Source organism: Condylura cristata, unplaced genomic scaffold, assembly GCF_000260355.1.
Source record: "Condylura cristata isolate star-nosed mole 26May11 unplaced genomic scaffold, ConCri1.0 scaffold00024, whole genome shotgun sequence".
Lineage (NCBI taxonomy): Eukaryota > Metazoa > Chordata > Mammalia > Eulipotyphla > Talpidae > Condylura > Condylura cristata.
The window spans coordinates 30,982,782-31,004,643 of record NW_004567125.1 but is presented as its reverse complement, the minus strand read 5'-3'; the positions used below and the strand labels follow the sequence as shown (position 1 = coordinate 31,004,643).

General features: G+C 53.9%; 3 protein-coding genes across 4 annotated transcripts; 2 read left to right on the top strand and 1 right to left on the bottom strand.

Annotated features, from left to right (window-relative positions):
* Window positions 1-2,347: 2,347 nt before the first annotated feature.
* On the top strand, window positions 2,348-5,261 carry USE1 (unconventional SNARE in the ER 1 homolog (S. cerevisiae)). Its single transcript, XM_012728868.1, has 8 exons — window positions 2,348-2,508; window positions 2,895-2,944; window positions 3,081-3,159; window positions 3,236-3,388; window positions 3,898-3,910; window positions 4,384-4,411; window positions 4,669-4,843; window positions 5,060-5,261. Exons 1-8 carry the CDS (start codon window positions 2,368-2,370, stop codon window positions 5,240-5,242), a joined length of 822 nt encoding a protein of 273 aa, XP_012584322.1. The 5' UTR covers window positions 2,348-2,367; the 3' UTR covers window positions 5,243-5,261.
* A 2,326-nt stretch (window positions 5,262-7,587) lies between these two features.
* On the top strand, window positions 7,588-9,897 carry OCEL1 (occludin/ELL domain containing 1). 2 transcript variants are annotated; one of them, XM_012728861.1, is made up of 6 exons: window positions 7,624-7,725; window positions 8,087-8,263; window positions 8,385-8,584; window positions 8,812-8,977; window positions 9,227-9,280; window positions 9,460-9,897. In XM_012728861.1, the coding sequence occupies exons 2-6, from the start codon at window positions 8,186-8,188 to the stop codon at window positions 9,580-9,582; spliced, it is 621 nt and encodes a 206-aa protein (XP_012584315.1). In that variant the 5' UTR covers window positions 7,624-7,725; window positions 8,087-8,185; the 3' UTR covers window positions 9,583-9,897. The 2 variants fall into 2 exon arrangements, with proteins under 2 accessions (XP_012584314.1, XP_012584315.1); XM_012728860.1 differs by lacking the exon at window positions 8,087-8,263 and having other exon boundaries at window positions 7,588-7,725.
* Window positions 9,898-12,560: 2,663 nt separating this feature from the next.
* Window positions 12,561-21,856, bottom strand: NR2F6 (nuclear receptor subfamily 2, group F, member 6). Its single transcript, XM_004688639.2, has 4 exons — window positions 21,287-21,856; window positions 17,505-17,599; window positions 14,381-14,938; window positions 12,561-13,277 (listed from the first exon to the last, which is right to left on the bottom strand). Exons 1-4 carry the CDS (start codon window positions 21,571-21,573, stop codon window positions 13,003-13,005), a joined length of 1,215 nt encoding a protein of 404 aa, XP_004688696.1. The 5' UTR covers window positions 21,574-21,856; the 3' UTR covers window positions 12,561-13,002.
* Between the last annotated feature and the right edge of the window lie 6 nt (window positions 21,857-21,862).

Sequence of the window (21,862 nt, the reverse complement as noted above, 5' to 3'; positions counted from 1 at the left end):
CAGCCAGGTGGAACACGGAGTTGGGAGTGGTTATGCCCCTTGTCGGGGTACCCTGCCTAAATCCTCCAGCAAATCTGCCACTGGAAAGTCATACAGACATACTCCTATGACCAGGGTGGAAGGCTTCTGGGGTTATTTATTGATCCGGAAAACTGGGGGAACAAAGAGTTCCTGGGAGAGCTACATTCAGTGAGGAGAGCCTGCTCTTCTGGAAGCTGCCTTGTCTCCCCAGCTGGGGCTTACAAATCATATGGGGGCCCTCCCTGGTGGCACAAGGGGCTAAGTCACAGCACTGACGCAATACACAGCCACTGCAGCACGAGTTCAATCCCCATCCAGGTAGGTGACTCACATGATTTGGCAGACCTCTCCTGTCCCGCCCGCTGCTCCCCTCAGTGTATTTCAATCTGCCTGTTCTGCTCCCCACTCTCTCTCTGGTGGATCCTCCCACCTCCCACACCTCTGGCCTGCACCCCAGCTCTTGTGCATAAATAAATAAACCTTGAAAAAAATCATGTGGGGCCAATTTATAGTGGGGCAAGGGGCAGGACCCGGTGCAAGAAGATGGGCAGTCGTGAAAATGGGTTCACTGGTGGTGTGGCAGGACTATAAAGAACCCAGGCTGACACTGCAAATGCTGGAGAGTTGGTGGTCCAAAGCTACACAGCTGGGATGGGTAAGACTCAGGCCCTGCCCAGTCTGCCCTAATGCACCTCCCCCCTCTAGCTAACTTGTGTTTTGTCTCCTCCATGATGTTTTGGGAGGATACCAGGCCCACGAGAATGAACCAGAGTGATCTGGACACAGGTGACCTGAGGAGTGGGGAGATGCACACCAGGCCCAATTCCTGGGGAGGTTCCATCCTCACCCTGTCCATTACAGGAGCAGTGCTCTGCAGGCCTGGGTAAGGAGTTACTTCCTAGAGACGGGTGGGCTGGAAGTGGGTTCTCCAAGTTGTGGATGGGGGGCGGCCTGGACATGAGGGATAAACTGACACATCTCTAGCTCCCAAGGCTCATTTCCTCCTTGAGGCAGCTACCATCAGAGTGTGTATTTCCCAGGAAAGGAAATGCCCTGAAATGGGGAAGGGTGGATTCGGGTTTGACACCAGACCCTAAGTGTAATAGAAACCTGATGGGGTGTGCTTCCCTCCACTCAACAGGAAGTCTTCAACAGTGTCATGGGAGTCAGTTAAATTAAACTGAGTTTGAAAACACAAGAGTATAAAGTTAAGTCATTGATCAAGAAAGAGAGAGGGGCCCTCACTGGTGGCACTAGGGTTTAAAGCACAGTACTAAGAAGCTATTTGCAGCCACTGCAACACGAGTTCGATCCCAGGTAGGGAGGTGACCCAACTTTCCTGCCTCCTGCTGCTCCTCTCAGCAATGAATTTCAGTCTTTCCATCTGTTCTGTTCCTCACTCTGTCTCTGGTGGATCCTCTCACCCCCCACATACATACCTCTGGTCTACACCCCAGCTCTTGTATGCCTAAATAAATAAATCTTTAAAAATAAATCTTTTTTTAAAAAGGGGAGAAAGGAGGGCTTATGCTCTAGAAGAGATAAAGAAGTCTCTTACAAGGAGAGCAAACAAAGGACCAAAAAGCGCTGGGAGAAGGCCAGGTTCATCTGGCAATGGTTCATCTGACAGTGTCAGTCATTTCACACATTCCTTTATTTAGGTTCACTTTCAAGAAGTCCATCCTTTCCCATGACACTCTAAAGTGAGAACCATTTTTTCATTCTGTTAAAGGTTAACTTGAAAAACACTACATATAAACCCAAGAAGCATTGTTATATAAAAGCTGAACATAAGGTGGCCTAACCTGGTAACCGTGACTTAATACAATTGTGACCCGGCACATTTCCTGAGTACCGAGAACTTATCAAACTATGAGTTTCAATATGCTTTGGAAAAATACGTTTCAATGTGTCTGAGGAAAGTCGTGTTTAGCAGCGCGGTGACAGAAGTCTGGATAGGCCCTTAAGCCTTGGATGCACAAGACCTAGGCTGAGGGCCTCTCCACCAGGAGAAAACAAGATAAGGGTAATGGATGAGGAAGAGCTCGGTGTGCAAGAACCCAGGCAGGATTGGCAGTGGGGAAGGAATTTTGAGCAGGAAGTAAAAAACAGGCGGAACACGCATTGCATATGGCTTGACACCCAAAGGGTAGTACCTTCAAACCGAGGGGAAGGGGTTCACGACGAAAAGCAAAAGACTCATCTCTAAGTAAATATGGACACGACGCACCTTGCCTAGAAACCAGATGCTACTTCCGCCCCAAACAAAAATGGGAAAGCGAACGAATGGGAGGGTGCGGGCAGCCGGAAGGAAGCCATATGAAGGCACTTCCGCCCTTCCTGAAGATGGCGCCAGCGGAAGGCGCGGCGTGTAGCCGAGCGGTGATGACGGCGTCGAGGCTGGAGCTGAACCTGGTCCGGCTGCTGTGCCGCTGCGAGGCGATGGCAGCAGAGAAGCGGGACCCAGACGAGTGGCGTCTAGAGAAGGTGAGGTGAGCCCACACTGTCACGTAGAGTTCGACTCCCAGGAGATTGACCTGAACTAACAACCAGCAGGCCCTCCCTACTCCCTTGTCCCACCAACCACTTTGGCCACGCCCTTTCCTGTCAGCTCCCCCAATCCACTTGCAGCTCCGCCCTGTTCCTGAGGCTCTGCGAGTCCCGCCTTCTTGGCACTTGTTCCTCCCTGTTTCCAGCCCCGCCCCTCACAGGTTCTGACTCCGCCCCATGGGCTCTCACCCCCCCCCCCCGCCTCTCCCCCGCCTCTCCCCGCTCCCCCTCCCCCATAAGCTTCCTCCCCACTCCCATGGGCTCTCACCCCTTTGACGAGGAGTGAGGGAGGGCCCAGCTAACACCCCACTTTCCCTCCCCAGTATGTGGGGGCCCTGGAGGACATGCTGCAGGCCCTGAAAGCCCAGGCCAGGTGAGTACTCGCAACCACAGGGGGTTCAAATCCGGGTGGGACAAGTTGTATTAGAGGAACCTCTGGACACCAATCCCTGCAGAGACCCTTCTTTGAACCGGGGACAGGTGTTCTTTTCCCTCTTCTTACTTTCCAGTAAACCTGCCTCAGAGGTGATCAATGAATATTCCCGCAAAGTGGATTTTCTGAAGGGCATGCTGCAGGCAGAGAAGCTGGTGAGCAGAGGCATCCTCATCACTGTCACCTGGGTCAAGAGAACCCCACTTCCGGTGACCATTCTTTCTTCTGCAGACCTCCTCCTCAGAGAAGGCGTTAGCCAACCAGTTCTTGGCCCCTGGGCGCATGCCAACTACAGCCAGGGAGAGGGTGCCTGCCACCAAGACAGTACATCTGCAGTCACGGGCACGATACACCAGCGAGATGCGGAGCGAGCTGCTAGGCACGGTAGGGCCCCTCCCTGGTCCCTGGGAGTGCTTTGGAGGGAGCAGGAGTTCAGTGCCTGGGTGCAGCCAGAACAACAAATACTGTCAGGTGCCTGGGTCCTAGGGACCTCAGTAGCTTCTTCCCTGGGCCATCAGACAAGGCTTCCCAACACAGACATTGTGACCAAGATTCTGCTAGGGAAACAGTTTGTTTCAAGGCAAAGATGTCACATGTTTGATTAAGCCCCAAAGTTGGCGCAGAGCAAGTTTTAACTCCTGCCTTGCCACAGTGTTTAGGTGGTTTGCTTTTTTCAGTCTGTAAACAGGATAAGTGCTCTTCTAACCCCTTTGAAATATGAGCTGTTGTTATCAGTTTACAGATGAGAAAACTGAAGTTCAGAAGTCATGCACGGCAATTGCTCAGGGCCGACTTTGGGTTAGTGGGGAGTTTCTGAGGATAAAAAGGCCAGATTTGGGGCCATGATAATGATGGGTGGCTTCTTGCCTCTCCCTTTTTCCAACCCCCCACAGGACTCTGAAAGAGGTGAGTCACCTTGAGTAGAATAGGACTCAAGGCCCATCTGCCTGGGACAAGACCTGTATCCTTGCGATCCCACATCTTTCATGCTTCACCTGGCTCCCATGGGATCTTCTGCACACAAGGAGTGCCTCTGGGAGCATCACCGAGATGTAGCTGGGGGTGAGGTGGGGGGTAGGGAGGGGAGCAGCGCAGGTGGCCTCTAAAGGAAGTACAGTGGGACATTCCCACATTCTAGCACAGGACCAAGGCTAAGTGCAAGGAAAGACCTGAGGCTTGGGGAAACCAAATGGAGATGGGGGAAACTTACTAAAGAAAGGGCTTTTGACTAGAACTTTGTGGCATGATCAGGAACCTACTGGGCAGATAGAAAAGATGGGGAACAGCATTATAGGCAGCAGACACCTCATGGCAGTGGTCAGGAAGTTGGAGAACAGAAAACCAATTCTCTCCTCCTGCCTGGCTTCTTTTGCTTCCAGAGCCCCAACTGGATGTGAGGAAAAGAATGTGAGTGTTTCACACCCTTGGGCCATTTTGAGGGGGGTTGGGGGCTGGACAGAGGCACCACCATAGGGATCTAAACCAATAATCCAAAGCCACTTCTAGGGATGTCATTACTAGACACTAATGCAAAGATGGGTAAACTGAGCCCCAAGCAGGGCAGTATCTAGAGCCATAACCTTGAGGTCTCTTGGGAACATGTCAATCTCTTCCCCTCCCCCAACCCAAATTATGCCTTTCCATCTACCTATGTGTGGGATTAGTGGGGTGTCAGGGCCCAGACCAGAGAATGAGAAGCAGTCGGCAGCCGAGCTAGACCTTGTCCTGCAGAGACACCAGGACCTTCAGGAGAAGCTGGCAGAAGAGATGTTAGGCTTGGCTCGGAGCCTCAAGACCAACACCCTGGCTGCCCAGAGTGTCATCAAGATGGACAACCAGGTATAAGAGCTGTGGGAACTCTGCAGCCTCAACTATAGAAGGCAGAGGAACACTGTAGATGGGGCTTAGCTGGATGAACACAGGAGTTTGGGAGAAAAAATGGCATTCCCAACAGAGGAAAAAGTACCAAGGGCAAGAGCAAACTTGCTGTAGGGTGGAAGGGAGAAACTACACTTGGCCCCAGTCTTACTGGCACATTCTTTTCCTCACCCACAGACCCTTTCTCATTCACTCAAGATGGCTGACCAGAACCTGGAGAAACTAAAAACAGAATCAGAGCGGCTGGAGCAGCACACGCAGAAGTCAGTTAACTGGCTTCTCTGGGCCATGCTCATTATTGTCTGTTTCATCTTCATCAGCATGATCCTCTTCATCCGCATCATGCCCAAACTCAAATAAAGGCCTGGCCCAACTCACATTGTTCTCTGTCTGCCCTAAGTCTTGTCCAGGGGTTCTTTCTAGGGTGGGTAGCAAGACAGGCGAGTATCTGGAGATTCTTAAGAGCCACTGAGAGTGCATTAGCAGGAAAAAAAAAAGCAGGATAGTGGAGGCAATAATTTAGCACACACACACACCCCCATTTCCTTATGTGCCTACCCCTCATCAGAGAAGACCAGGCTCCAGGAGCCCCACTGATGGAGTTGGAGCCTGGTGGGGCCAGGGTGAAGTCTGGACATGGGGGAAGAGTGAGTCTGTGCCTGGAAGAGGGATCATTGTCACTGGACCTTCCTTGAATTGAAGGTGGTGACTCAGGGACAGGGCTCAGCCCAACCACAGCTAGAGCCTGAACTCTTGGGACACAACAAAGGCTTACAAAGACATAACTGACAAGTAAGAGTCTATGGTGGTGCGACAGGTTAAAGCACAGCACTGCAAGCTGGCCGCAGCTGCTTCAGTCCCAGTTCAATCCCTGGCCCTGGAGGTGACCCACGTGGCGTGCAGACCTCTCCTGTCTTGCCCAGTGCTCCCCTCAGCAGTGTACTTTGTCAGTCTGCCTATTCTGCTCCCCACTCTGTCTCTGGTGAATCCTCTCACCACCCCTGCACCTCTGGCCTGCCCTGTACCCCAGTTCTGTATGCATAAATAGATAAATCTTTAAATAAAATACTCTTGAGGGAATCTGATTTAACACAGGGCTGACGAAACTGTAAGAAAAACAGCGATTCTCTCACTGCTGGTATAAGCATCAATGGTGCAACCTGAACAACTTAAGAGCATCCTCCCAAATTTTAAACACATGAGTTCCCTTTCCCTAGGGAAAGACACTTAACAGGAATTGACCTGACAGGTAATCCTTCCACAAATAGGCCAAAGAAATTTGCACATGAATTTTTGTGGTATTGTCTGTAGTGAGGAATATATTTGTTTGTCAATATCTCCAGAAGACACAACTAACTACTGCTCCCTGTGGTCTCAGAATAGGGTAAGAAAGAAATTCATTTTTATCTCCTATGTCTTTTCTATTTTGTGAATTCTCCAAACCTGCCTCTTAAATATTTAAGTAGTACTTTTAAATATATACACATTCATATATATGGCGGGTAGTAGAGAGGTTGGCATCCAACAGACCGATAGGGTCACTAACTTTCCAGCCTTACAACCATGGCCCCATGTATGCATAAACTCGCTGAGACGACCCAGGTTCTCTAACTGCTCAAAGCCTCCATTGACCACATCTTGGCACAAAGTTGAGTTGGCTCCTCCAGCCTGTTGAGATCCCTACAGCTATTCAGAATTTGAGAAAAACTGTAGTGCTAAAACTGGTAGCTTCAAACAGCGCAGTTAAGAGAGCTCTGCTGAAGGTCTGGTGGCCACCGAGGTGTGAGTGTGGTTTCATGTCTGCAAGATCATAGGCAAGTGTGGCATCATTAGCTACAAAGTTTGAAGACTTCTCTTTTTTTTTTAAAGATGTATTTATTTATTCATACAGAGCTGGGGTACAGGCCAGAGATGCAGAGGGTGAGAGGATTCACCAGGAACAGAGTGGGGAGCAGAACAGGCAGGAGGACGAAGTACACTGCTGAGGGGAGCAGCGGGCGGGTCAGGAGAGGTCTGCCACGCCATGTGGTCACCTCCGGGACAGGCGGGAATCGAACTCTTGCGGAAGTGGCTTTAGCTTCTCAGTGCAGCGCTTTAACCCACTGCGCCACCAGGGAGGGCCCTGAAGACCTCTCTTTTACATCTGATTATAATTGGTTTACTGGTTGTTCTTGGACCAAGTATGATCACTCTTGTATTTGAATAAGACACTGTGTAAAAAAAATAATAATTGCTGAGTAAACAGATAAGTCCCCCACAAACCACCCGATTTTTCAGACAAACTTTAAGGCCCTTCCTGGTGGTGCAATGGGTTAAAATACATTGCTATGAAGCTCTCTGCAGCCACGGCAGCACGAGTTCGATACCTACCCCGGGCGGGGGGGGAACCCACATGGCGCAGCAGATCTCTCCTGACCAGCCTGCTGCTCCTCTCAGTAATGTACTTCAGTCAATCCATCTGTTCTGCTCCCCATTGTCTCTGGTGAATTCTCACCCCTTGCATTCTGGCCTTTACCCCACTTCTTGTGTGCATAAATAATGAAATCGTCTGAACAACTATAAAAAATAAACTAAGGGTCGAAGTCCTAGACAAGCAGCTGGTCCCAGCCTCCCTCCGACTGGAACCAGCACTTTAAGGGTGTGGACCACTTCCGGCATCATCAGGCCCCGCCCCCTCATCGACAGGCCCCGCCCCTCACCGCCAGCCAAGTCTGTGTCTCTAGACCCCGCCTCCGCCCTAAGGAGCGACCCGATCAGTTGGGTCCAGTTTGCAGTTAGTGCACACCGGGACGCAGGCTCCTCTCCGGAACGCACTAGACTCTGAGCTCCGGACGCTGGGACAGGTAACCCCGACGAATGCGGTTCGTAGGGCGCGCATACGGTGCGGAGGTCCCGGTACGCTTCTCCCGGCGGCCCCTGTGGGCCGTCTCGCCTCGCCCGGGGTGGCCGGTAGCGCAGGGGTTAACGGGAGCAAGTCCCGCGGTGCGTGCTAACGCCATACTTCATTTGCATAGCTTCCTTCCGGGGTACGCAGCCTTTGGGGCGGGGTCTGGGGTACCTTGATGGCCAATCGCGTGAGTCTATGCTGACAACGTTGGGGCTGGAGAAGGCGCCCGCGGCGGGAGAGTTGGCTGCCGTGGCTTCCACCTCCCCACGCGTCCTGCTGCGGTGCACGGCGGCAGGCGCGTCCCCCCATGTTCGCAGGCTTCCCGCCGACCGCCCCCGCCGCGCGCGGGCTGCGACACAGTCCGCAGGACGCGGCCATCGGCCCGGGGGCGCCCGAACGGCCCCTCCCCGAGGGGGATGCCTTCCCGCGACTGCCCCCAGACCTGCAGCCCCTGGGGTCACCTGCAGAGCCGCCCACCTGGCCCTGGGCCCCCGGTGAGTCTGAATGGAAGGAGAGTCCACAGGCCTAGCCTTGCAGATTTAGTACCCCCAGTTCGAATGATCCCGGCTTCGCCACACCCTCCATAACCACAAGCCTTGACTTCTTGGCTTACAGCAAATGGTGTCTCGAGGCACGAAAACCAGCACCCACCGTCCTCTGTGCCAGCCTCAGCCAGGAGCCCCAAGAATAAGACCCAAGAAGATTGTATTTGAAGATGAATTGCCCTCCAGGGCTCTCCTGAACACCAGGAAACCTATTGTCACCCTACCTGGGGGGCCTATGCCCAGGCCCCACTCAGTGCCTGACTATGAGCTGTGAGTGCCCTTCCTGATGCCTAAGGACTGGGAAGTAGAAAGGGGCACTGGACTTTTGCCAATTGAATAGAAGTTTACTAAGTAGTTAAAAAAACAAAAACAAAAAACAAGGGCATTGGGGCAGAGAACACAGCACGGACAAAGAAAAGCAGATTACACTGATTGCGGGGGGAAGGGACAGCTTCTTTAGACTCTCACTCTGATTCCCCACCCCCTCAAACTTGCAGTAAGTACCCACCTGTGAGCAGTGTGAGGGAACGCAGGGCATATGCTGCCGTGTTCCAGGACCAGTACACAGAGTTCTTGGAGCTCCAGCAGGAAGTGGGCTCTGCGCAGGCAAAGCTGCAGCAGCTGGGGGCGCTGCTGGACTCCCTACCCCCGCCCCGAAGCCAGGTCAGGAGCAAGGCAGAAAACCAGGTCCAGGCCCTCTTGGATGGCCTGACCTTACCTCCCGGACACCTGTTCGGTCCAGATCTCTGTGCCTCATCATCTTCTAGGCTGGGTGGGCACCATAGCATGTTTGCCAAGGTCAGCCCTTGAGGTCTTGCCTGAACCAGTTACTTTATCTCTCAGAGCCTCAGTTTCCCCATCTGCCCTAGGGTCCAGCACTCCCTGAGCCCCTTCTTCTTCCTTCCCTTGCAGAAAGAGGCCCAGTTTACTTCTCGGGTCTGGAGGGAATTTGAGAAGAAGCAGATGGTGAGTTATGCCTCCTGACTCTCCTGGCCTTCCGACCCCTGACACTCCCACAGAAACTGAGACTTGTGCCTGGTTTTCTGGAGAGAAAACAGGTTCAAAAACAAAAAGGCAAAGGGGTAAGCAGTTTGAGGGCGGAAGGCCAAATTCCCAAAAGGACTTTCCTGGTTCTTCCTGCCCAGGACCCCAGCTTCCTGGACAAGCAGGCTCGCTGCTGCTACCTGAAGAGCAAACTGAGGCACCTCAAAATGCAGATCCAGAAATTTGACAGCCAAGAAGACAGTCAGGGCTCAGTGTACTTCTGAGCGTCCTGGCAGGCAGGCATGACAACGGGGGCGGGGGGGGGCGCCCACCCTGCGCCTGCTGCTTGTCCCACCTCGCAGCCTTAGCACTTGCTGTTGAACCTATTCCAAGACCTCCAGCCATGACCCCATGGGGACCCTAGATTCACCCTATCCTTCCCAGGAATCAGGTTCCCACTCTCCATCTCAGTGGAATTAACACTTATTAAATACCAACTGTGTGTATCTACTTAACACTCCTGGTGTCACTCAGCCGTCAGCTAGAAATTGTTCTCCATTTTTCTAGAGGAGAAATAAAATTTAAAGAAAAGGACTTGCCCGTGGTCTCCAGGCAAAGTATGAACCCTTGTCTGTTCAGGGTGCTCCTTCCACTGCAGCCTCTGCCTCAAGAGTCTTACATGTTCTTCCAGGTGGAAGCTGAGGGACTGACTTGGGGTAGGGGATCTCCCCGGGGCCAAGAGTTCCCACATGCCCTGCATAGGGGCAGAATGAGCTGAGGACCCTAGAGCCTTGCTCAGGGAGCCACCTCCTGACAGCTTGGCTATGTGTGTTTGGGGGTGGGGAGGAGGGATTGGGGAAGAGAAAGGGGGGACTGCTTGGGACTGCCTAACTAGGAGCCTTGCTGAAGACCCTGATGCCAGCCCAGATAAATGAGCCCACTTCTCCCTGGGTACTTCATTGATGCTTCCATGGGGCTGGGACACTTTTGCTAAAGTGTTGACATCAGGCACGGTGTGAGTACAGTTCATTGGCCTGGCTATGGGGGCCACCCCAGCCCTGGGGGAGGGGAGGGTATCCACCCCAGCCCTGGGGGAGGGGAGGGGCATAGGTAGGGTAAGTCTCCCTGTGTGGCCATGTGAGGGTGGCCCAGGAGATGCCCTCTAAATGCTGGCTTCCCAGGGAACCCAAAGGAAGGAAACAGGCAGGAAAGCCAGTGCTGGCCACTTGGGAGGTAGAGAAGGAGTTACAGGATTGGTACTCAAGGCGATCTTGTCTTCAAGGAAGACCACCCAGCGTGCTATAGCAGTAACTCGGGGCTAGAGGGCAAAATCCTAACATCCAAAAAGGCTCAAGGAATCATTTGCAGGAAGAACCACATGGGTCGGGTTTCACTGGAGTAGTTCAGCAGTCAAGCCTGCACAAACATCCAAGTTTTTGACCTAGAGACTGGACTACAGGAGAGATGCAATGGTTTCATTCAGTCCTAAGATGTCCTGCTTTTACGAGAAAGTGTGTTTCTGTTCCGCCCGACTGGTTTGGACATACTTATCCACAGGACATTGCTAAAGACACTGACCCAGGGCAGATGCCAGTTCAGCTTCCAGTGGAGGTTCAGTACCCTTCCCATTCCACTCCCATCTCAGCCCCCCGATCAGAGCAGGCAGTTTCAAGATCTTCATTCACTTCACAGGAAATGGCTTCACCCGCATCTTCACAGATCTTTTCTGAGATAGACATAATGGAAGCTGGGTGCTAAAGGAGCATTTGGAGAACTGAGACCAAATACTGGGCCCTCCCTGGTGGCGCAGCTGGTTAAAGCACAGCATTAAGAAGTTAAAGCCACTTCAGCATGAGTTTGATCCCAGCCTGCCCCAGAGGTGACCCACATGGCGCAGCAGACCTCTCCTGGCCTGCCCGCTGCTCCCCTCAGCAGTGTACTTTTTCAGTCGGCCTGTTCTGCTCCCCACTCTGTCTCTGGTGAATCCTCTCACGGCCCCTGTACCTCTGGCCTGTGCCCCAGTTCTGTATGCACAAATAAATCTTTAAAAAAAAAAAAAGACCAAATGCTGGCACACCCTGCAGAGACCCAGGTTCTTCTCTCACTGCTTTCAAGGCGTTATCTTTGATGGAGAGCTTGTCGTGTCAAGTCTAAAAGGTGCTGCACACCATCTAGGTCCTTTCTACCCACCCCCCTAAGAATCACAGCCCTGACAACCTGTAAATGCCTTTTCCTATGCCACCAGGTCTGAGACTAGGATTTCAGGGGCCCTAGTGCCCTGCATCAACTCAGTTTAGTCCACATTTCAAAGTTTATGATAGGTATGCATCTTCCAAATGCCAATCTCAGATAAGGTTTTTCTGTTACATGTGAGAAGCCAAATTCACAGTGATTTAGCAACACAAAGGGAAGTCTGGAATCACAATGAAGCATCCACAGATTTCGGGTATGGCTTGATCCAGGGGCTCTGATGGCATCCTGGAAAACGTCTTTCTTTTGAGGGTTTTTTCTTTTTTAAGGTTTATTTATGCATACAAGAACTGGGATACAGGCTGGAGGTGCAGGGGTGAGAGGATTCACCAGACTAAAGTGGGGAGCAGAACAGGCAGATCTACTGAAATATACTGCTGAAGGGAGCAGTGGGTGAGATAGGAGCGGGTCTGCTGAGCCATGTAGGTCACCTCCTTGGCCTGGGATTGATTGAACTCATGCTGTAGTGGCTGAGGATAGCTTCATAGCACTGCGACTTAACCCCTTATGCCACCAGAGGGGCCCTTGAGGCTCAGTTTTGCTTTGCACTGACTGTATCCTAGTTACAGATCCTGCCATCAATCTCATTGATATCTGGACCACATGCCTAATATCTACAGCTAAGAGAATGCAAAGGTCTGTCTGGACTGAGATCATGAGACTGAGCTACCCCCATTTCTTTCTTCCTAAGACACTATGGTCCAGACACGATTCAGGGCTCACTAAAGAGAACAAAGTTTAATGCAGAATATGTGTGAATCTGTGAGGCATACCCTCATAGACCAGAGCCTTAAACTTAAACCATCTACTGATCTCAACTCGTGCGGACTCTGGCTTACCTGAGACTCCCACCTTACCCCCAGTCCCATTTCCCCACCAAATTATCCAACAAAAACAGCATGTAGGGCTGTTGGTAGGCTGTGGGCATTCCAAAGGTCTGGGAGCGAATGCCAGTGGTAGGGTGCCCTCACTTTCCTCCAGCCCTCAAAAAGATAACAAGGGAGGCTATGCAGATAGGAAACATTTTTATTATTGGCCTTGATTCGTTCATCATGTAGTGTCCAACGTGGATTACATGTCCAGGAGATCAGCTTGGCGCACGCTAAGCCTGCCTGGCTGCACGGCTGTGGCCCCCCTCAGTCCAGATGCCAGGACTTTGTTCATCAAGTCAGGAAAGCCAACCCCACCATCCCAAGAATTCATGCTTCAGGCACTGAGGGACAAGAATGTCTGGGACTGGACTCTCCATTCCTGTTCCCCATCTCAACTAGAGGTTCTAGGGATGATGCAGCTGCAGCCTGGACAATCAGTCTTTTTGGTTTCATGATCATTTAAAAAACAGAAAAGACAAACATTTCACAGTCTTTAAAAAATAGGAGTCTGAGGAGAGAGAAGGGGGTGGTCCTCCACGTGGGGGAACCCTCTGGAGGCCCCAACATCCAAGTCCTTTGAGGTCACTGGCCTGAACCGTAGGGCCAGTTGAAGGTACTCCCCGACAGCAGCATGTCTCGGATCAGCGTCTCAATGGGTGTCTTGCCGACCAGGCGCATGAAGAACAGCTGGGAGATGAGGGAGGCGGGCACAGCACGCAGGGCCGGCAGCCGCAGCAGCAGGCGCCCGAAGCGCTGGGGCTGTGATGGGTACTGGGCCCGCACATACTCGGTGAGTGCCACCTGTGCCTTCTCCTGCAGACTCTCCACATGCGCAGGGTCTGAAAGTCCACAAGCATCTGGGGACAACAAGGGCAAGGTCAGATGGGTAGGAGATGACGGGAGGATGCAGGGCCCCAGAGGTGACTCAGGCACCACTCAAAGACGGCGTATGGGATGGGGGTCTGGGCAAAAATGGGGGTATCTAGGGCAGTGTCAATCTTCAAGAAATACTGAGGTGGCCTTGTCTGTAGACAGCTGCACAGGGGTACAGTGATATATGTTAAGGGTGAAAAAGGGCCTGTGACAGCCAAGTTCCAATAAAGCCCAAGGGAAAGCCTAGGAAGGGGACTTAGGAAGGAAGGTACGAGAACACCAGAGGGAGTATTCAAATAGCCCAGAGGAGCCTGTGGTATGAGCAAACGTGACAGCACCTAGATGGGAAGCTATGAAGATAGGGGAGAGTGGTCCCAGAAATGGAGGTGAGGCAAAATCGTTTTCCCAATGAAAGGCCTCTCGCAGAGTGGCCTGGGATTGTGCCGGCCTCCCTAGCCTCAGAAACAACTACTGGGGGCCAAAGCTTTACAGTGGACAAGGGAACTGCCCAAGCTGGGATAGGGAGATTTGTCCAGAGGGTGGGCCAGCCCTGCCACCAGTCACTGGAAGGTGGCTGCTTCAGGGCTAGATGTGCAAGGGTGGTGTTTGGGCAGCCTCCCCACCTCCCACTGGGAGGTTGCCACCCCAGAACCACCACCAGCACGGAGACTGCACTGGGGTGCCCCTGAGTCTGAAGGCTGGGAGCCCCAAGCATCAGGGCACTGCTGCCTGGCAGCCTTCCATAGGGCACCCAATAAGCAGGAAGAACATGCTAACCAAAGGATCAGAGATTTAGGAGTGTGGGTGCTCAGGAAGTGGGGATATCAGGGTTAGAAGGTTGGGAGGGGCTGGGGATCAGGGAGTGGCAAAGTCATGGTATCACTAGAGACAGGGTTTGGAGAGGCCGGGAATCGGTACCCCTAGGGTTGGAGAGCTAACTATTCAGGGTGTCACAAGCGTGCATGGCCTCCTCCACTGGCACCGTTTGCAGGGCCACGGGTCTGGCTGGCTTTGGGTGAGGCAGTTGGGGTATAGAGGTCAGGATCCCGAGGTCAGGAACCTCCAACCGCGGCTCATGGCCCCTCACCCGGCGTGAAGAGTGCGATGGCCTTGAGGCAGCCGTATTCAGCAGAGTCGACCTGCAGGCGGCCCAGCTTGTCCACCTGCTCCTGGAAGGCGCGCACCTGGTCCATGAAGGCCACGGCTCGCTCGGCGGCCATGGGCGCGGCGTGCAGCCCAGCAGCCGCCAGCAGCGGCGCCGTGTGCAGGGGCAGCGCCGCCTGCGCGGCGTTCAGCACGAAGAGCTCGCTCCAGCTGAGGCGCAGCAGCGCCACCTGGTCAGCCACAGGCAGGTCGGGGAAGAAGGGAGCGTGGCGAGCCCACTCCACGGTGCTGAAGAGCAATCGCGCCGCCAGTTCGCACACGTTGTCGATGCCCAGAACTGCGCCCGTCGCGCCCGCGCCGAAACGCCCAGCCGCCGCAGGGTAGGGCTCCGCGCGCAGCAGCTGCGCGATCAGCTCCGACACTGGCTGCCCGGGAAAAAGGTCTCCGCCTGCCGCCGCCGCCAGCGCAGTCCCCGGGGGGCTGCCGGAGGAAGCTGCCACAGCTCCAGGCAGTGAGTGCGGGATGCGGCCTCGCTGCACCGCTACAAGAGGGCAGAGATCAGGACAGAAGGGAAGAGGGGGGCCCTCCGGCAGGAAATGGGGGAAGGGCAGGAGGTGAGAAGTTATGGGGAGGAGAGGAATGTGGGAGTCCAGAGAGGGGAAAAGGAGTGAGGGCTCAAGCGATAGGGGAGAAGAAATGGGGGATCAGGAGATGGAGGAGGGAATTGAGATGGGGCCAGAAGGAACAGGAAGTAGGGGAGGAGAATAATGAAAATGGGTACAGGAATAAGATTGCAGGGCATGGGAGAGACAGGAGGGGGAAGCAGGTGGCAGAAGGAGAAATAAGAAGGCGGTGCCATTAGAGTCAGGGGTTGGGTAGAGAAGAATAAGGCAGGAGAAAGTCAGCAGAAGGTCACTTAGCCCTCCCAACGCAGGTATCCTGGGACCAACGTGCCCCACCTTGGGCAGTTTGTTGGTTAGCCAGGAACCAGGGGCCTGCAGGTGCCATCTTGCTCTGCCCTGTGCCCTCCAGCCTAAGCCCTTGCCCAGCCACCAACAGTCCCCCACCTCCCACTGGATTCCCAAAGTTCTGCTCACCAGCCCTGGAAGCTTGACCTGTCAATCATGTCCCCATCTGTCAATCATGGGGGTCCCAGAGCTGAGATGGGCCAGGGATGGGGCACCTTTCTAGGGCTTGGGGCCCCTGGCCTGCCTATCCCTAAAGCAAAGAGAAAGGGTAGCAGTATGCTGTTCAGCCTGTGTCAGGGTGAGTGTGGTGAAAGGGTAAACTGGGCTGGGTGCCAGACAAACTAATTAATGAGCTTTAATGAGCTGGTATCCCCTATCCCATCAGTCAACTGCATAAACTCCTGGCCAAGCCACCAGTGAGCAGGATGATGTAGCAAGTGGGGCTAGGATATGATTTCTAAGTCTCAGGATAAGTTGTCAAATAAATGTGGCTGGATGAAGCCTGAGTGAATTTCAGCTGTAATCCCAGGGTCCCAGACCCAAGGCGGTGGAGTGCATTTTCACTTCCCCCTTTGCTCACTCAGTTCCAAACAACACACACCATTCCTCCATCATCCAGCCATGTTCTACCTCAGGGCCTTTGCACTTGCTTTCCCTCCTTCCTGGGAACTCCCTTCCCCAGCTCTTACTCCTCATTTATTCCTGACTGTGAGTTGAAGTCCCAACCATAATGCCACTAATAATACAATGATGACACTGGTCACCAAATTAAATGAAAACCTATCTATCTTGCTTAGCACAGTACTTGCTACTTAGCAAGGGCTACATGGCTATAAGAAGCTAATGCACATTTATTGAGCACTTTGTCTTTTAGATCTAGAAATAAGTCAGAAAGCACCTAAGTCAGAAAACAGAGAAAAGGAGAAGAAAAAAAACCACCTGCCTTTGGGGAGCAAATATTCTGGTGGGGGAACAAGTAAATTACTGTGCAAAGTAGGTGGTACAAAATAAAGGGGGGTGATGGAAGTGGGAAAAGGAGGGAAAGCAACATTTCTCTGAAGAGGTATCATTTCAGCAAACCTCAAAGGAAGTGAGTGGGGAATCCATGCAGGTATCTGGGGGAAAGAACTCCAGGCAGACAGAACAGCCCTGAGATCTGACTGTGCTGGGAGCATGGGCTACCATTATTATCCCCACCCCTAAGGCTCTGGAGAGCTGGAGCCCTAATTTGAAATACATCAGAAGTTTAGGTCAAATGGACAAGTGAAGGCAAAATCCAGGTTGGGGTACAAGAGAGTCACCCCCAAACTTAAAAGCACCAAAATGAGTGACTAGATGATTTTAAGAGGAAGATTCTGAACAGCCAATCCCAGTTTCTTCCACAAGAGCCCAGAAGAGAAAAAGTCAACTTTATGGAGAGGATAAACTCAGGCTACATGCCAGAACTTCCAGCCGGGCCAGGGAGAGTTAAGCATGAGGACTCTTAGATCTAACAGGCCAAATTCTGCTCCTGAGCCCCTAGGCTCTGTGTTCAAGTCTTTGGATGCCACTTAAATCTAAGGGTGTCCAGCACGTGTCCACCCAAGTCCCTGGGGCAGAGACAAGAGGCTGGGCCTCCCTCTGGCTTCCAATACCCGAGGTCAGGCGAAGGGTAAGCTGCCCTTTGCCTTAATCATGCAAGTTCCTGCCTTGGGCAAACACAAAGCAGGGGGGGTGGAGGCTGGAGGGAAAACAAATCAAATAGAAAAACACATCCTTGTTCAGAGAGCAGTGGCCAGGCTAGGGGCTGCCGGGTGGGGTGGGCTCAGGGGAGGGTGCTGCCAGCCACTGAGGTGTCAGGACCAGGGAACCAGTGTCTGAGTCCAGTGGAACCCGGAAGGAGGGCCGAGGCACCAGAGAAAAGGTCTAACATGGGACCAACTGGGTGGAGCATCTTGCATCCCCTGCGCCTCCAAAGCCACCAGGTGATCACAGATAATTTGATTCTTCCAGCCCAAGGCCAGACAGAAGCCCCAGGGATTTCAGGATCAGTGGTAATAAGGTTAGCAGGCGCCAGGCCCTGCCAGGCCCTACCCTCCACAAGCCAAGGGCTGGGCGTTGACTTCTCCCCTGAACCTGCCACACCCAGGAGGCACTCACCCTCCTTCCTCATGCCCACCCGGAAACACTTCTTGAGACGGCAGTATTGGCACTGGTTCCGGTGATGCTGGTCGATCTGGCAGTCACGGTTGGACCTGCGGGAACAGAGGTCACTGAGGAAGGTCACCGTGACCTCCACGTCCTGCTTCCCATGAGACACCTTTGGAGGCTGCTCCTGAGAAACACCAGTGCCCTGGGCAGGAGAGGAAGCCCTCCAAAGGGGTACCGGGGCTGGGCCTGCAGGTCTACAGAACGGAAAAGACCACTGGGGTGGATGGTGAGGGATAAATAGGAGTCTGTGGCAAAGCTGGGTTTCAAAGGACGAACAGAAGTTTCCCAAGTGAACAGAGACAATGCCATGCAGAGGGTCCAAAAGATTGAAAATGCAAAAACAAAGGAGGCATAAACAGTTTCATTGTATTGGGCACTTCCAGCTAAGAGTCAGAGTAGGGTATTTGTTCCAAGAGAAGGAAAGGTGAGAGCAGTCAAGGAACCTGGTCAGAGAGCTAGGTTTTCTGAGTTGACTGAGGGGTGAGGGGCTGGCCAGGCCGATTCTCTCAGGGGTTACAGTGCTATGGAGCCCCTTTACTATGGTCTGCAACACTGAGTGGGTAAAGGAACTCTGTGCTTCAAGGCCCCACATCGATGTCCCTCCCTCTGTGAAGACATTCCAACTTCTAAGCCAGAGAAGTTTCATCTGGGTGACTTTGGGGGTCATTGTGGCTTCTTCCAGAGGAGGCCTGGCTCTGTGAGGCAGCGCCCTCCCTGTTCGTGGTCAGTCCCATAGAGGGGCTGGTTCAGGCCTTTAATCTTCAAATGTCCCCAGTACCTGATCCCTGCCACAATGAAACTTCTAATGCTCTTGACCCTGGGATCAGTATCCCGGCGCTGGGCACCAAGAAGGTACCCAAAACCAACCAGAGTAAAACACTCAAAAAAATTTTAAATCAAACACATCTCTGGGGGACTCCCTGGTGGCACAAGGGGTTAAAGGGCAGCATTAGGAAGCTATGGGCCGGCAGCCACTAAAAGATGAATTTGATCCCCAGCCAAGGAGGTGACCCACATGGTGCAGCAGACCTCTTCTGTCCCTGTCCCCCCACCCCGCCGCTCCCCTCAGCAATGAATTTCTGTCAATCCATCTGTTCTGTTCCCTACTCTGTGTCTGGTGAATCCTTTTACCCCTTCTCCTCCCCACCCCCTGCACCTCTGGTCTGTAGGCCAGTTCTTCTTGTATGCATTAATAAATAAATCTTAAAAAAAAAAAATCAAACACATCTCAACTACAGACAACCAGCCCCAACCCTGGGATAGCAACTGCTCCAGTGAACATCAGTTTCCTGGTCTGGAAAGAGGCAGGCAGATGAGACTGCTATGAGACATTGGGTCTGGGGGATCTGGGAGAAAATGTCACCCCAGTCTGAGGTCCCAATGACAGGTTTGTAAGAATTGAGACGGTGGCTGGGGGTATCACCTCTGAGTGCCCGAACCTATAATATCTGCGCCCAGGCCTCTGCTATCCGCCCAGCCTGAGCCCCCAAAAAGAGGCCCTGCTAACTCAGAGAGTTCAGGCAGAACCAGAACAAAGCCTGGTGGGCAGGCAGTGGGAGGATCCTGGGCAACCGGGTGGAAACGGTCAGGCCTGGGGCAGGAAGGGGCCGGGCTCAGGGTCCTTTCACCTCAGGGGAGGCCCTGAAACTTTTGCCTCAACTTCCTCAGCAATGGATTCAGAATACCTCCTGTCCCCCTAGATGGGAAAACAGTAAGTTCTACCTGTTATCCCACCCAAAAAGCACATGCTTTACCCAACCTTGTGGTCCATCTCAACCTTAGACCACTTTCTAAGATTTCAGACTACCAGTTAATCTGATCACAGCCCGCCCTTGCTCACACAACCTCCATAGCTCCCCATCACTCTCAGCCCAGCATTTCAAGTTCACTCAGTTCTAACTTACTCCATATCTGGGCAGTCTCACCTATGGACACTACCCTTTACCTGCCAAATCCTTCATTCTTCATGGGTCACCTCCACTGACCCATGCTCAGAAAGCCATCCTGGGGTCCCAAATCCATCCCTTCCTCTGGCCCAACCCAAACCCCAGAAGCTGGGAGCATAATTGTTTCCCAAAGACTATGAGAGGGCGGGGCTTGACGGCGAGGGGCCTCTGGAGAACTGCCATCAAACCTCAGGGTCTGGGCTCTGGGCGTGCAGGGACTCTGCTGAAGCCATCCGAGGCTCAGTGAGGTGCTGTAACTTCATCAGGGCACACAGCTGATGGGCCTCTTTTTTCTAAAGAACCAGCCAGCCTCAAACAATACCCCCCTCCACCATTTCAGTGCTTTCTGCCTGGCCCTCAGGATGTCCTATGGACCCCCAAACCACCTGAATCTCTCCCCAAAGACAAGGCCAGGAAGCAGACAGTATTCTTCCAGTAGCAAGAATGAGGCCAAAGTCTGGCGGCCCAGTTAGCCTGGGAAAATGGAATAAGCCAGGTCTCCCATGTACATGCCCACCCAAGACAGGCTCTGACCCCGGACCTACAGCCAAACTTTAGCCTTAAGTAGGTATGGGGCCCTGACATAACCAACAAACCCTCTATCAACAGCTCTCCTGAGAACACAATCCTGACCCTGGCTTCCCAATCCTACTGCTCCCCTTGCTAAGTCCCCACTAGGGTAAGGGCTCTCCCTGCCTGACCCAGGGCAGGTATCACAACTTCCCTGGGCCTCAGTTTTATGCATCTGGGAAATGGGACTCACCATTTATTGGGGCGAGTGGCATGGAACAGGCTTATCAAAGGAGGAAAGGGTTGCTCACAAGAGTGGTGTGAAATCATACGCACCCCCTATATCCCCACCCCCACCGGACACCTACCCCAGTGCCTTCCTCGGAGACCTACAGCCCTAACACCAACCAGAGCAGCTGCCAGGACACGCCCTGCCCGTGGGGATTCCAAACTAGGACAGCCCAGGGTTTCTTCTTGGAAACACTCTCCCCACCTTGCTCAGAGCTATGAAGTTTCAGTGGGTTCCCAAGAGCTCAAGTCTGCACCCTCCCTGGCTGATGATGCAGGAGCCAGAGAAGCAGCCGAGGTGTGGCCAAATCCAGCTGCCCTCTAGGCCCTCCGGTTGTGGTTTCCGGTGACCCAAGGCCCAGAATGAGTCGGGGGTGGGGGTGGGGGGTGCGGCAGACCCAGTTCCCTGCCTCAGCAGGACCCCCGATGTGAAGGAGTCCACCCTATGCCAACCCAGCCTCGCCCACAACGCTGCATCTCCTCGGTGGCCAGGGCGACTTTGGAAGTGATATTTGACCCCAAGGGCGCGCCGTATTGATCCGCGCGGCCGCAGACAATGGCCCCTGGACGCTGCAAGCGCCACAGTCCAAGTTCCACGTTCGATTCCCGCCGGGTCCCTCTGCGCGCCCATATCCCCAAGAAAAGGAATGCCCTGTGGTTAAGGTTCCACCCCTGACAGCACCCCCAACCTCTCAGCGCACCGTGAGGGCCCCAGTCCAAAGAAAAGGGAGGAAAGAGCAAGTAGCTGAGGCGGAAGCTGCAAGGGACCACCTGATGGGGGGTCCTGCATCAGCATCGATACAGCGCTGACTGTATACACGACCCCAGGAATGCAATAGAGATGGACAGGGGTCTGTGCCCCTATCTCAGAGGGGTAATGGAGGCCCAGGGAAGGTCAGCGCCAAGCCCAAGGTGACCGAGCAGGTCAGAGGCCCGGCCCAGGCCGGGGTGGGTCCACCACCGCGGTGAGCTGATGGGGGGGCTCACCGACAGGTGTAGCTGAGGTTGCGGCGGATGCTCCGCTTGAAGAAGCTCTTGCAGCCCTCACAGGTGAAGACGCCGTAGTGCTTGCCACTCGACTTGTCCCCGCACACCACGCAGTCCACCTGCAGCCCAGGTCGCTCCTCGTCACCCGGCTCGGCGTCGCTGGCAGCGCCCGAGGGTGAGGCCGAGTCCTCCTCGGCCGCGCGTGGGTAGCCACCCGCCTTGTCCACGCCGTTCGTATCGCTGCCGCCGCCGCCGGGGCCGCCCCAGCCGCCGGTCACCATGGCCATAGCCCCAGGGCAGCGGGGCCGGGGCGCCCCCTCCGCGATCCTCCCTCCGGGCACCCCTCTCCGCCCGGGGCACCCTACCCCGCGAGCATCCGGCCGCGGCGCGCGGGGGGCACTGGCTGCACCCCCCAAAAAAAGTTTTGCAGCAACTTCCTGCGGCCGGTCCGCGCGCCCAGGCGGAACTGGTCTGGCCGGTTCCAGGCCAACTTTCCCACGCGTGCGCGGGGCCAGGCCCGGGGCCAGAGGGGCGCGCTAGAGGCGCGGACCAGGGGCCCCGGGGATTCGCACCCCG

Excerpts from the sequence above, each read along its gene's own strand:
- OCEL1 (XM_012728861.1), top strand. The coding sequence starts at position 8,186 with ATGCCTTCCCGCGACTGCCCCCAGACCTGCAGCCCCTGGGGTCACCTG. Across the intron at positions 8,585-8,811 it reads TCAGTGCCTGACTATGAGCT|TAAGTACCCACCTGTGAGCA; the intron begins GTGAGTGCCCTT and ends TCAAACTTGCAG. Across the intron at positions 8,978-9,226 it reads TACCCCCGCCCCGAAGCCAG|AAAGAGGCCCAGTTTACTTC; the intron begins GTCAGGAGCAAG and ends CTTCCCTTGCAG.
- USE1 (XM_012728868.1), top strand. The coding sequence starts at position 2,368 with ATGGCGCCAGCGGAAGGCGCGGCGTGTAGCCGAGCGGTGATGACGGCG. Across the intron at positions 2,945-3,080 it reads GCCCTGAAAGCCCAGGCCAG|TAAACCTGCCTCAGAGGTGA; the intron begins GTGAGTACTCGC and ends CTTACTTTCCAG. Across the intron at positions 3,160-3,235 it reads TGCTGCAGGCAGAGAAGCTG|ACCTCCTCCTCAGAGAAGGC; the intron begins GTGAGCAGAGGC and ends TTTCTTCTGCAG.
- NR2F6 (XM_004688639.2), bottom strand. The coding sequence starts at position 21,573 with ATGGCCATGGTGACCGGCGGCTGGGGCGGCCCCGGCGGCGGCGGCAGC. Across the intron at positions 14,939-17,504 it reads GGTGGGCATGAGGAAGGAGG|CGGTGCAGCGAGGCCGCATC; the intron begins GTGAGTGCCTCC and ends GCCCTCTTGTAG. Across the intron at positions 13,278-14,380 it reads CATCGCACTCTTCACGCCGG|ATGCTTGTGGACTTTCAGAC; the intron begins GTGAGGGGCCAT and ends TGTTGTCCCCAG.